We start from the raw sequence: 14,269 nt of genomic DNA, 5'->3' as shown, positions 1-14,269 counted from the left end.
TTTTGTCAGTTTATTGGAAGAAATGTAGACCTGGTTCACACACATGCTATTCTTAGATACAGGACTCAGATGACATCAATACTGTAGCAAAACTCAATCAAGAATTTATTTATTATGCAACAGCCTAAATACCCTCAATTCCATTATCCAGCAGATGGGTGACACTGTATTACTCTTTAGGCCTACAATTAAGCAATATGCTTGAGAGTCAAAGTAAACAGATGTCTTTGCATTTCCAAGCCAAAGTATAATCTCTGCCTGCTTTATTGAGGGTCATACAGTATTCCAGTGTTATTCTTTCAAAACCGATTTTTTTTACGGTTTTCCCACTAGTGGATAGGTTTTGTATTCAATCACAAAAAAATAAAAATAAATAATAATAATAATAATAATAATAATAATAATAATAATAATAATAATAATAATAATAATAATAATAAAGGTATTTATTTTTATATATAATATATTTATCAGCCATTTAAAATCATGAACAAAAATATCAATGAGAAACAGTACAGATAAGAAATTATGTCACATAATCTGGTGATCAGAGAAGAGGAATATAAATAAATGTTGGAAGACACGAATTCCATGAAGAAAACTCAGTTTTATATTGTTATGTTTTAGTCTATAAGCTTGGATTTACATAAATAAAAGCCTACACAAGGTTCAATTTTGTATTTATAATTTTATATTTGTTCTTTTCCATTATTCTTTCCATTATTCCATATTGTGTCCTGTTGGCAGGTATTTTAACAAGGTATGTGACACTAAGCATTACATTATGTTCACTGCTTTATATAATGTGAGCAAAAGCTGAGCCCTACAGAGAATAATAGGTTTTGAAGATGTTATTTAATTTGTCATTTTTATGCTTACCTGAAGTTTATACATGGATGTCTCCACATAATTAAACCCTGTGATGTATGTGAGACATCAACTAAATAAAAACATAAATAAATACACACAAATACTCCAGAAAAGTCATGTGAATAATGCTAAGCCATGCAGATAATGGTGGTTTCTCTGTGGTCAAAGCTGAACAGGTCTATTAGTGAATTAGTTCCTTAGTGTAAGATTTGTATTGTTAAGGAGATGCTGCTAGCTTTGCAAAATTAGGTCTTTAAGTAGTTTTTTATATTGGTTAAATATAAACCAGACAAATACACAAATTTTCATTTTCTAAATAAATGGGCCAAATGTTTACAGCAAAGCTTAGTATATGTAATCCGATGTGCTTTGTGTTTCCATAGTTAAATCCTTCAAATCGGAGCATATTTTCTGTAATATGAGAAGTTAATTCTCAATAAGAGAAGAAATCAGAAGATTATAGTATAAAAGTGTTGTAAACAGCAATGAATTAAGTGTAATTCTAACTCCATACCAGATGCCTTAGTACCAGAATGTATTTCAGAGCAGAACAGAATCCTGGGGCAGTACATTTTGTTTCCCATGTTTGCGGCTCACGAATGTTTACTGAGAGATTGCACATTTTCTTGAATGTTTGTTAATCAGAAACTTCCAGTGAGTTCTGTAAATGCTTTTTGTGAATAGGGCAAATGAAACCAGCCGGATAAAAGGAGCTGTGAATCTTGATGGAATATGGGGCTGCATCTCTCATTTGATTTTGTGATTTGGAAACATTTTAACGGTATGTGCAAAACATATTTTCTATAAAATTACACATTTGTAGAACACCATGTATAGTATGACTTTCAATATGGAAATAGCTACGGTCTGCTGCTTGAAGTTGTGTAAACTTTGTGGTGTGTTTATATTGTCTTAGGATTTGAAGAGAAAATCTTCACATATTGGACAAACAGTCTTTCAGCCCTAGTTAATATGAAACATGTGGTGGTTGTAAGAGTTTTATTGTTTTTTATTTGTTAGTTTTTTCAGCAAAATGTTCTCCCTAACATTCTTATTGTGAACTATTTTTGACTGTCTGCATTAATTACTGGGAAACACCTATAACTGAAGTATTACCCATGCATCTTTACTTTCACAACAAATGAATACATTATTGTATTAGAAATCAATGGAATGGCCTTCAAAAGTTTAGACTTCCTGTCTTGACTGTGTTCAATCAGCTGTAATCTTTTTTTTTAACTATACTGTAATTAAATGAATCACTGAATACATTTTTTCAAAGCAAGGGTATGAATGCTTTTTATATAAATTATTATTTTATTTTTAACCTCTAGGTCTTGTAGACCAAACAGACTTGTCTTGAGTAGATCTGGAAATCCTGAAATCAAGTAAATCTTTTCAGCATTTCAATACACCTAAATTTCATAGATATGGTGACCTAAACATTGACCTAGATGTTAAAGCAATATGTTATATATGTACTGTATATATACACAGGCCCTGATTTGCGTATTATGAGTATTATAACTTCAGCATGGATCTACTAATAACCAGAACTGCAACCACAGGCAACACTGGAATTTGACACTACAGCCAATTCACCACAAAAAATCCTTTGATAATTTGCCAGATTTTCAGATCCAACTTGATGTACAGGTAAGTATTAAAACATACAGTTAGCAATACATCCTTTAAGTAGATTTTCAAATATACACTACAGGTCAAAACTGTAGATGGAAAAAAATATGCGCAAAGAGCACTAAGCAAATCATTGCTCAGTCATCCTGACTTTAAGCAGTGTTGTATTTATATTTTGACATGTCTTAACAAAGTACCCTCTTCACTAAGTAAGGATGCCAAAATAAAACAGCATATTGTATTCTTAAGACCTTTTTACTGTCCACCTTGTCCTACATACAATATTTGTATGATACAAATGTATTGATCCATTTTTGTTCACTGGAAACCTGTAGCCTCAAAGGATTAATATTATTTCAACAATCACAGGATCACATTTTAATACTATCCCTTTGGCTACAGAGATTAGAGTCTGACATAATACAATATTTGAATATCTTAAAATGTACAGTAGTCTTCATTAAAAGTCATCATCAATATGTAAATGAAAAAAATATATATTGTTAATATATTTTTTTATTATTTAAATGAATTGTGTATTACGCAGGTAAATGAAAAAAAAAAGAGTTCAATACTTAGGCAATACTTCTTTGACAAATATTTGTGCATAAAACTATTCAGCATACAGAGGGTAAAGGTACCAGCATGTTGAGCTTAAGGCCATTCAAGCCAATTGGTTGTGGTTCTGAAGTCATTTGCATAGGGGAGGCGGGTCCAGGACAGGACACTCAGCAGATGAATGACTCCTACAGTCGAATTCAGCAGGCAAAGAAATCAGAAGAGGTCTGAGTACACCAACAAATAAAATGTTTCAGTGGCTGTAGTTTAAAAAAAAAAAAAACTTCTTGATGGTAGTGTCTCTGTGGTAAGGAAACATGTTCAGCAAAACCACCTGCAGCCTTTGCATACAAGGAAAAGTCCAGGTAAGTGTCAAATGATTTCAGTGGGAGTGGGAGTGCAGAAGTGTCTTAAGTTTTAATGTTATATATACCCTGTTCAGAAACTGAACTTATTTTTTAAGAAGATCAGGTTTTATTTTGTTTTGTGAATTGTTGCATTGGGACATGACTGTGGCATAAAATGTATTTGGCTGTTTATAGCATTATGTAAGTAATTCTATGCAGTATATGTTTTAATAAGTTAAAGATAAGGTAAAAGATGCTTAATGCCATTTCTCTCTGATATAAATGTGTGCTGGATTAAAATTATGAGATAACCTTGTATATGGATATGTTACACTAATACAAAGTAGTTTGTTATTGGCTTTTTATTGATTTTAACTATACATTATAACTGTTTCATTGTTTTAATTGTCCATTTCATTGAATGAGGATGTTTGTCGATTGCTTATGGTTTGCTTACATTAATGTATTTATCTTACTCATGACACCAAGATAAGCTTATTACAAAATGTAAATAAAATAGGGTCTCTTTTGAATGATACCTTTTTAACTTTTTGTATTATTATCATTCATTTCAGGGATTGTGCATTCTTCTACTTTTCATCAGGCCTTTCTCCAGCTTTTCAAATTACAGCCAAGCAAAAGAAATAATCTATAAAATAAATGAAGGATTACCTAAGGGAACACTAATAGGGGCCATCGGAGCAGATTTAAACTTGGATTTCTCTGTTGATCCCCCTCTTTCATTCAATCTGGCGTTAAAGAAGATCAGTGGTCAGTATGTGAACCTAAATAGCACGACGGGAGAACTGTACACATCTGCCAATGAAATTGACAGGGAGGCACTTTGTCTGGGAAATTCTGATAGTCACGATTGCAGCCTGTCTCTCGATATTCTCATTTTGCCCCAACAGTATTTTCAATTGGTGAAAATTAAAATTATCATTAAAGATATCAATGACAATGCTCCGAGTTTCCCCTCTGACGAGGTTCATGTTTTTGTTCCAGAGAATGCACAGATCAGCTCAAGGTTTGCAATTGAGCAGTCTGCTGCTGATCCAGATATTGGAATCCATGGAGTACAGACATACTGGTTAATTAATGACTTTGGTGTTTTTACCTTGGATGTGGAAGAAAATGAAAATGGAGAATTGACCCCCTTCTTGATCGTAACTGGCTCACTTGACAGAGAAACCAAGAGTGAATATTTAACAAGTATCATAGCAGAGGATGGTGGAACTCCACAGCTCTTAGGTAAAGCTATGCTGAGAATATTTATCACAGATGTCAATGACAACTGTCCAATATTTACTCAAACGCAGATTAACGTCACTATCTATGGAAATTGTACAAATGGAGCACATGTGACTCGGGTTCAAGCCTTTGATCCAGATCTGGGGTCCAATGCCCAGATAGCGTATATCTACAGTGAACGAGTCCCCAGAGACACAAAGAATTTGTTTAATTTGGATAAAGGGACAGGCATTATTAAACTGGCGGGTAAAATTGATGGAAATACAGCAAAACTTCATAAATTAACAGTTCTGGCAAATGGACAAGGATGTATACCAGCGGTAGCAGTTGTGACTGTGAACATCATCAAAGTGGTCTTCAATCCACCTACAATCATACCACGGTATATTGCTAATGAAAAAGATGGTATTGTGTATTTAAAGGAATCGGAACCAGCTGCCACTCCGATCGCATTTTTCACCGTAAAGAACCCAGATCAAAAGCAAAAGGTGGACTGCTACCTGGAGGGTGAGGGCCCTTTCAGGTTATCACTTTATAAGTTATTCAGGAATGAATATTTGCTGGAGAGTATAGGGCCTTTGGACTTTGAGATGAAACAAGATTATGAACTCATGATAGTTGCTAACAGTTCAGTGGGTTTTGTTCTGAAAACACTCATTAAAGTTCAAGTAATTGATGAGAATGATAACACCCCTATTTTTAGGCAGCCTCTGGTTGATTTGTTAATTGAAGAAAACAATGCCCCCAACACCTTCCTGGCCAAACTGCTGGCAACAGACGCAGACAGTGAAATCAGAGGTGAGGTGTTTTATTTGATGGGGCCTGATGCTCCTTCCATTTTCACAGTGGACAAAGCTACTGGAGTCCTCACGGTCTCCACCTCCCTCGACCGAGAAGAAAAAGAAAAGTACAGGTTCACTGTTAGAGCGGTGGATCGCGGATTGCCCCGGAAGGAAGCTATAGCTACTGTAGTCATCACAGTGCTAGACAGAAATGACAACAGCCCTCGGTTTATCAACAAGGACTTCAGCTTCTTTGTACCTGAAAACTTTCCAGGTTTCGGGGAAATTGGAGTTATTTCTGTCACTGATGCCGATTCTGGAAAGAATGGTTGGGTTGCTCTTTCCATTCTCAATGGCAGTGATATTTTTGTCATAGACACGGGGAAAGGGGCTTTAAGGGCTAAAGTGCCTTTGGACAGAGAACAGCAGAGTTCCTATTTTTTATGGATAGAGGCGGTGGACGGAGGGGAGCCTGCCCTTTCATGCGTCACCATGGTCACGGTTTTGCTTCTGGATGTTAACGACAACCCCCCCTTGGTGTTGTTTCCGCAATCTAATTTGTCCTACATGCTTGTATTACCTACAACTCTTCCTGGAACGTCCATAACGGAAGTGTATGCAGTAGATAAAGACACTGGGATGAATGCTGTGATCGCCTACAGCATCATTGGGAGAAGTGGGCCAAAGCTAGAGTCATTTGAGATTGATCCAAAAACAGGTAACATTACATTGCAGGAAGCACTGATGAAGAATGACTATGGCTTATACAGACTGCTGGTCAAAGTCAGCGACCAGGGCCAGCCAGAGCCTCTGTACTCCGCCGTCATGGTTAACTTATTTGTGAATGAATCAGTAAGTAATGAAAGCTACATACAGAGTTTATTGAAAAAAGAGCCCGAAATTAAAGTAGAGGAACGGCTACCGGAAAAACTGACAGAGCCTCCAAAAGAAGAAATGGAACATTTTCCCTGTCTTCCATTTTTAATTGCACTTTCAGCAGCATGTCTGGGACTCTTTACTGTAGTGATTCTACTGACTGCATATATATGCTTAAAAAAACAAAAAAAGCATAAAAATAAAGAAAAAAGCTTGGAAGTAGAAATCCCATTAAACACAAACAGTGACTTTCAGGCAAAAGAAAGAAAGCTAATGGAGGTTTCAAATATCTGATGCTCTATTAGCAATCACATCCAAACCTGTTTACAGAAATATGAACAATGTGTTGAGAGTATTAATTTAATCGATTGAAGGACACTAATTTAAAAACACAATACATAAATTATATTAATATATTGTACATAATGTTTTATAATTTTATAACAGAACCTGTGTTTCTTTTATGTATGTACAAAATTGAAGTTCTTGGCTTTGCAGAAAACCATGGCTTCTTTAGATGTTTAGCTCTAGAAAATTCAGATTTTCTCATATTGCCATTAACCAGAGTAAAATAATGCTTAATCTGTAGGATTTCATCAACATTATTCAAATGTATACATTTTAAAATGCTCAGGATTTTCTTTTCTCTGCTTAATTGGAACAATATACAAAAGAGATTTTACGATGAGCTTGCTATCATTTTAATCTTGTGAATAATGACTTTGTTGAGGAGATACTTATCACTTGTTTTATGGAAGTCTGTTTGGTTGTAGAGGGGTGGTGTCCATAATTACAAAGACCTCAGTTTCCCCCAGAATACTGGAATTGATTACTTTACACCACAGATTTTTCATTTCTGCTCCTGTCATGTGAATATCAACCTTCTCCGCGATCACAGGCACCACTGATGATCAAAGTCAAGCTACCAGATACAAATGTGTTTGTTTTCTGTTATTTGCTTGATAACAGTCTTCAAATGTTCTAAGGGACATGTGGAAATACACAAAATACCTGAAATTCCTAACCTTTAAATAAAACAACTTTCACAGGTGTTTAACACTAGTTAGTAATCAGTTTTCTGCAGATTACATTAAAGAGCATACATTTTACAGCATTATAACAGCATTTTGAAGATTCATGGTGTGTTTTCTGCTGTATCTGCCATCACAGGACAGAATCCACCTGTTTATTTACATTTTTTCAAGTTACATGTTGAGATTTGTACGATATGTGAAGTCCTCTTTTCACAGTTTGTATTTACAGTTGCACTCAATAAATGACTTATGCATTATGTTTATATATGTAAAAAGGTATATAACATAAAATAAAGTGCTTTATTTTCATAGTACGTGTTTAAAGAAATCTGTTTTATTTGTCTGATGCCCAAAACACTAGATGTTAAAAGGGTATTATGATGTAAATAACATGCTTCAATTTCTGAATACTTGCAAAATATTGTTGAGAAATACACTATGGGCTGGATGTGTTAAAGGATTGTGCATGCTTTAAGACTCATAAACCTGTTACAAACTAGTCTAAATTATCAGGTAACATACAAAACAAGCATGATTAGTGGTGCGTGTTTTGAAGAACTATTTTGCCATAATAATGTGATCATTGCAGTTAAACCGTTGATAGATATTTCATGATGGGCGATTCTGCAAAAAGTGGCACAAATGTGTGAGTTTATTAAAATAAGATGTACCCAAGCTGCCAGCATTAGCAATACTTCATGTGTCAGTCATTTAAGAACTGTGAAAAGCATGAAAAGTGAAAGTGGCAATGAGCTATTCTTTAAAGGCAATGTGGGGTAAACACTGTAACCTTACCAAAGTCAAACGAACAAATCAGGAAGAGGTACAAACTGCCATCATGCCATCATTACTATCATGCAATTATTGAGCTACTAGATGGTTTAGATGATGACCTGGAGTCTGCCACCCAGATGCTACAGTGGTGAGAATATTATCCACTATGCATATTAGATATTGAATGCATTTTTGTATTATCGTTATTACTATGATTGTTTTGCTGTTGTTGTTTCTGTAAGGAGACAGTGGCTATATTACATACTGACGCTGAATCCAACTTCACCGACACATAAACAGGTGTATATAAAGGACCCAGCTCATGCTTTGACTAATAAGCTATGCATGTCAGACTAAGCACAATTCAGCTCCCACTATTTATTTCTTAAATTGTCACGCAATCCTTCCGGACATAATCAGAGGTATCATTAAATACATTGCAATAGGTAGTTTGTGGCTGTCTTAATTAACATATTTTTTTCTTAGTTCCTGTTTTTTTATTTTGTGAAGATGCTAATTGTGATGTGCTGGCGCTGTGACTGGCCTTTCTTTGTACACCCATCCCTAACAAGTTTTGCATTGACACAAGACTAATATCTCTGAATTCCATTTTTCTAAGGTGTCTACAAGAGATACATATCAGATTGCTTTTTAAAAGAGCCTTTCAAAATAAAAATCTTAATTGAAATTGAAAGATTTAATTGAAATTGAAATTGAAAGATGACTATACAGGGAGTGGTTTACCTTTAAGTCTGTGGTGCTGACATCTCAAAGTAACTTCACAGCACAGAAGTTTATCTTTAATTTATTGCAACACTGTATCTGAGTTGCTGTGCTAAGATATTAAAACACGAGGAAGCTATAAGACTTTATACTGTATACTGAATTTACTTGAAAATGTACCTTCCTGCACATGCCTTATCTTGCTTTCCAAAAAAAATAAATAAGTGACTAATTTCTCAAATCTTATAAATTACTCTACCTGTGTCGAGTGTCTGCATGATCAGATATATTGTTTATGTGAGACTGACAGGGGTGTCACTCCTCTAGATCTGAAAGAGTACACATGAGTACACCCCGCGTCTGTGGGCCGGTCCTTTGATGGTATAGGTTTGTCACTTGTTTGGGGCTGTATGGAATGGACTGAAAAGTAGGTTCTGACTGAGAACAGTCCACAGTCTGAAAAGTTTAAATTATTACTCTGGGACTCTGTCTTGGACTGTAAGCTTTCTTATTGGTATTAATCATATTATTCAAATAGGCAGGTTTGGTGTCAGCACATGCATATAACTTACTCACTTCAAGTACTGCAATTCTTTAAATATTTGTATGTGCTTCATCACAAGCTTGAATGTGGATCTCAAGTGACTGACACTGACACTGATAAAGTGGTAAAGAAATGCAAAACAAACTGCCTAGTTTGTACAATAATGCAAACAATATTTAGCCATTGTTCTTAGGATATATATTGAAAAAAATAACCACAACACTACAAGTAAACCAAATGTATTTGTAAAATCTTCAGAAGTGTATATCTGTTATTATTGAAAAAGTATTATTCTGTCAAGTAAACCATGTATCTGGTTACACAGAAGCAGATTTGGATGGTATAGAATGTTATTTTTACTGTTGACATTTTATTGCTATCTTTCAAATATTTTGATAACGAACTTCTCAATTTACAGGCAGCTACGTAGCCACCAGCTTTTTCAAACATGGGGACCTCTTTTTTTCCTCTATAGGGTCCTATTCTCTAGACTGATAAGCAAGCAGATCAAGTGTCTTAGTGTAGAGCAAATGTACCTGCAGCTGTTAGTCGTATTCACGCTCTTGTTTCTCGCTTACAGACATCTTTTCTGTTTGACCCCAAAGTACCAGAGCAGTTCAGTTACATGGAAGGTGGTACTGAGCTCTGACTGCAAGAAATTAAGCAGATCAAATATTATTCCTTTTACTGCACTTGTGTTTGCATTTTTGTGCTTTTTAAAGTAAAGATGGGCGAAAGCTTAACCACTAGATCCATTTACATTTATTTACACCTTCCTTTCGGATTCAGTGTTCTGGTAATCTGTTACAGTCACTTGTAACAGAAATGCAAGGACCAAAATAAATAGTAACACTATCCTTTGAAAATAAAGCTTTTCTAAAATGATGAAGTGTATTTGTCACGTAAAATAACAAAAAGTGATTCTGATTAATAATTGTATTTTTTCTGCACTAGTGTGGCCACCTTACCGGATGGAATACAGCATATCTGAATGTATTTGTTATATAAACTTTGTGAAAGTGAACACCAAAAATCTTTGTTTTTTCCACTTTTAGGTTGTATTTTGCTAATTTAATTTGTTCTCCATTTTGTTTCACCAACACCCCCCCCCCCCCCAAAAAAAAAGTGCAGACTGGAACAATACTCTTTTAAATTGCGCTGTTCATTGAACTGTGTTGTTTAGAGCATGATTCAGCTTAAAAGCAATCTTAATTGGGTTGGAAACATTCAGATAGTAACCATGCTTTATTAATTATAAGTGTCCTCTGTCATCAATTACGTTTTTGTTTCCCCCCCATGATTGGTTCTATCGCATTGCATTTTAATGAGGCACTTGATTTTCCTTTGTCCTTTTCATGTTTTATAATTGCCATAAAATGTCTGATTTGTTTTTAGTTAAGTTTGCAGAATAATGAAATAAATCATTATTCACAGCGGTGGATTAAGCGTGATATATTGTCCTGGCATTGGGTTGTTACATCCTATGGAGATTCAGTGGAAAAGCCATTTATCTCTTCCTTTACCTCAGCCCAGTCATGCTGTTCAGCTTTACTACCGCTACATGAGCACCACTAATGGAAATTCAATTTGAGTTTCAACATTCTTTCTTTCTCTTACTTATAGCCACTAGTTTTAGTGGTGTGAGTGCTGGCGTCTCAGACCGTGAACTATTTCATTTTATTTTGAGCCTGCAGGTCATCAGAAATTTCATTAGACAATCGTGTACAATGCCCCAACCCATATAATTAGTGTCTGAACTCCCATAACCTCCCACAACTGAAGATCAAATGACCATAAAAAGAAAAGAAGCTTCGGCACACTTTAATGCATGAAACTTCTCGTCACTTGCAAGGCGGCAGGATGTAAAATTGTGAGCAATGATACATTTGGCTGTGAAGAATAATACAACAAGTAATAATTATGATTATAATGAATATAATTATTTAATTATGCAATATTTTGTGTGCAATATTTGTTTTATTATCTAATGAAGAAAATCGCAATTACTATTATGTTCTCCACAACTTTGCACTAGTGAGCAGATGTAATGGTACAGACAAGGGAGCTTATTCCATGTTGTGTTTTTTTGCAGTGAAGTAAATATAATCTGAGAACAGGCCAAAGCTTTCTGGAAAGTGGTGTATCTGAAATTACATTAAATTATTAATTGTGTAGACAGCAAGTAATTACTATCACTCATGGACTGATCACATTTCTAGATTGGCTTTATTGTTCTACCCAAGCCTTGAATGCAAACAAATGCAGGCCTAATAAAGAAGCAGCTAGGGTTACATAGGTTTGAAAATGTGATTAGCTCTGTGACCTGGTTATGATACAAATACATTTCATCTCTTCTCTTGTCTCCTAGTTAATAATGCATTTTTATATTATTTGCTTTACAAAAATCTCAGTCTTTGATCTATTAAGTCTTTCAAGACTGTGATGCAATAGAAAGAACTGAATCCCATGCTTTGATCCCTTACAGATTACATTACTGGTTTTTCATCAGCAAATCCTGGCAGCAGTTGCACAGTGTGTACTTTGTTATGGCAGCACTAATGTTTCCATGCTTTCATTATAATCTTCATCTGTGACATTGTGTTCTACCAATATTTTGTACTTAGAAATGTTTTCTAAAATTCTTGACCATTATTTTAAGTCAGTTATATCTGATGTTAATGTGGAATCAAGAAATTATGTTCTGAATTATAATCTGAAAAGAGAGAGGTGATTTACATGATAATACACTTATTCCAGATTAGTAATTGAAATTATAATGTTTTCTGATGGCACTTGTCTGTCTTTAATTTCTCACAATTAATGTTTGCTGGTTGGGTGATAAGGGACCATTAATGATAGCATGAATCAATTATCTTAGCAAATCTGTGGTAATGCAAGCACATACCTACTCATTTATTATTTTTAGGATAAACTATTTCAAAAATTACTGGCATTAGAACAGAGAAAAAAACTTTTTTTCAGTAGCAGTTGGACTTTAGGGGGATTATCTGTTGTGAACATACACTTAAAATATACTACAATTACATATAATTGTACATTGTAAATGTATGAAAAGTCAAAGTAAAGCCGCTTGCATTTCCAGTTGTCTAGTTTGATCATTGAATCACGATTTGTTTTTGAAAAATTATAATCAGAAATTATTTGTATTTAATTATTTCTCAATTGACAGCAGACACACACCCTCCTAGTCATGCACTCCCAGGCCATTTGCTCCTTTTGCACTGTGAGTTGAAAGCACAAATAGTAGGCATGCCTTATAGCTGTGGTAAATTACCATGGTTCAAGGCAGGACACTGTATGAATTATGTACAGAGTCATTTGAATTCACAAGGGAACTCGCAAAAAGGTTGATCTGTGCTAAATAGAGTACAGACAACAATCAGCAGAAACAGAATATCTGGTAGCTATGAAAATAATCTGAAGCAGAAAGAGGAACAAAATGGCAAGTCTAATGATTTCTGATATCAATCACATCTGTTTTAAGTAGGATGTTCATTTTCAGCAAAACAAAATCATGTTTTATTTCCTTTTACACTGAAGGTGCACAAATCTGCACAACTAGACAAAATCTTCATCGGAAAAAAACTCAATATCTATCCATAACTAATAGTATAAATGTGCAAACAATTATCACTGAACAAGAATGTTATAGTTCTGAGAAGCATTCCTGAATTAGTGTCCACCAAACAGCACAAGAGACCCAGGGCCGTGCCAGTCAGAGTCCATGTTAATGTGGTAGCCATGCCAGCTGGGGAATGCTGAGAAGATAAAGAAAGCAGAAGAGATGCTTCAACACAGTATTCATCAACTGAAACTGGCACATTGTGAATTAGACTATTTCTTTTCAGTTTGCTGTGTGATGAGCATATAAACATTCTTTTTTTTCAGATGTATAATAGAGGGTTTAAATACAGTTCAAGAGTTGCTCTCACAGTTTTTTGTTTCTTTTTCTGAGTCGTATGGTAGTCTGCCTGGCGAACAGCATTCATATGAAATGTTAAACCTTTTTGTGATACTACTAACTGCCCACCTAACATCTATTAAAAGGCAGTACAATTTTAATAGAAATAAATAACACAAGGTTTGTATATTTCTCCTGCTAGTAACAACCTTAGTTTTGGTTGGTTTGTTTGTTTGTTTCTAGAATATACTCATGGAGATGAGTTACTGTTGCCTCTGATGGTCATTAGAAGAAAGGGGTATCTCATAGAAAACAGGGCCCATATCTGTGGAATAAGGTGTGTAAGCAGGGAACTATGGATAAAAATAGAAATAGCTATGGACCAATCAGGGGATTGCAGGTGCAGAGGTAGAAATTATCAAGCCATGTGCTAACTACATTAAGCATTATGGAGGAAGCTGGCCTCTGGGTTATATTTGGCAGTAAAATGTCATGTCCAATGTGCTTTATTCAAATTGATTTCACCCCTGATTTACTTCCAAGTTCCATTAGAAGTTATCATTTGACACAAACAAAGTCCATAGCACTCACAGTGCTGTATTCTTTAAATGCAGAAACTCTCTTACTTAGAAGTTGCCTACGATTTGCAGCACATTAGTTATATTCCAGCACTGTTATCTTCAGTAAATATTGATGGAAGCTCAATGCCAAGCATATTTGTGATAGAAGTTTTTTTTCTTTTCCACATCAATAGGTCAGTGTAGTTGATGGCTTTCCATCCTCTTCCCTTCTCTTTGGAGGTGGAACACTGGTTGCATTTCCCTTGTCCTGTACAGGCATTGCATTACTGTGTTGACAGGACCAAGGGCATTCGTCAGACTGAACAGCTGTTTGTCTGCCAGCCCGGTCTTTGGGACAGGCCTTGCCAAAATGATGCCTGTCTACTTGGA

At 35.1% G+C, this 14,269-nt stretch overlaps 1 protein-coding gene across 1 annotated transcript; it reads left to right on the top strand.

Moving 5' to 3' along the window:
* Positions 1-3,276: 3,276 nt before the first annotated feature.
* On the top strand, positions 3,277-7,667 carry pcdh20 (protocadherin 20). The gene is made up of 2 exons (XM_066706679.1): positions 3,277-3,431; positions 3,989-7,667. Exons 1-2 carry the CDS (start codon positions 3,384-3,386, stop codon positions 6,614-6,616), a joined length of 2,676 nt encoding a protein of 891 aa, XP_066562776.1. The 5' UTR covers positions 3,277-3,383; the 3' UTR covers positions 6,617-7,667.
* The last annotated feature ends 6,602 nt before the right edge of the window (positions 7,668-14,269 follow it).

Source organism: Amia ocellicauda, chromosome 6 (genome assembly GCF_036373705.1).
Source record: "Amia ocellicauda isolate fAmiCal2 chromosome 6, fAmiCal2.hap1, whole genome shotgun sequence".
NCBI classification, from domain to species: Eukaryota; Metazoa; Chordata; class Actinopteri; order Amiiformes; family Amiidae; genus Amia; species Amia ocellicauda.
Note: the sequence above shows the minus strand (reverse complement) of the source record. Positions and strands in the feature narration are given on the sequence as shown.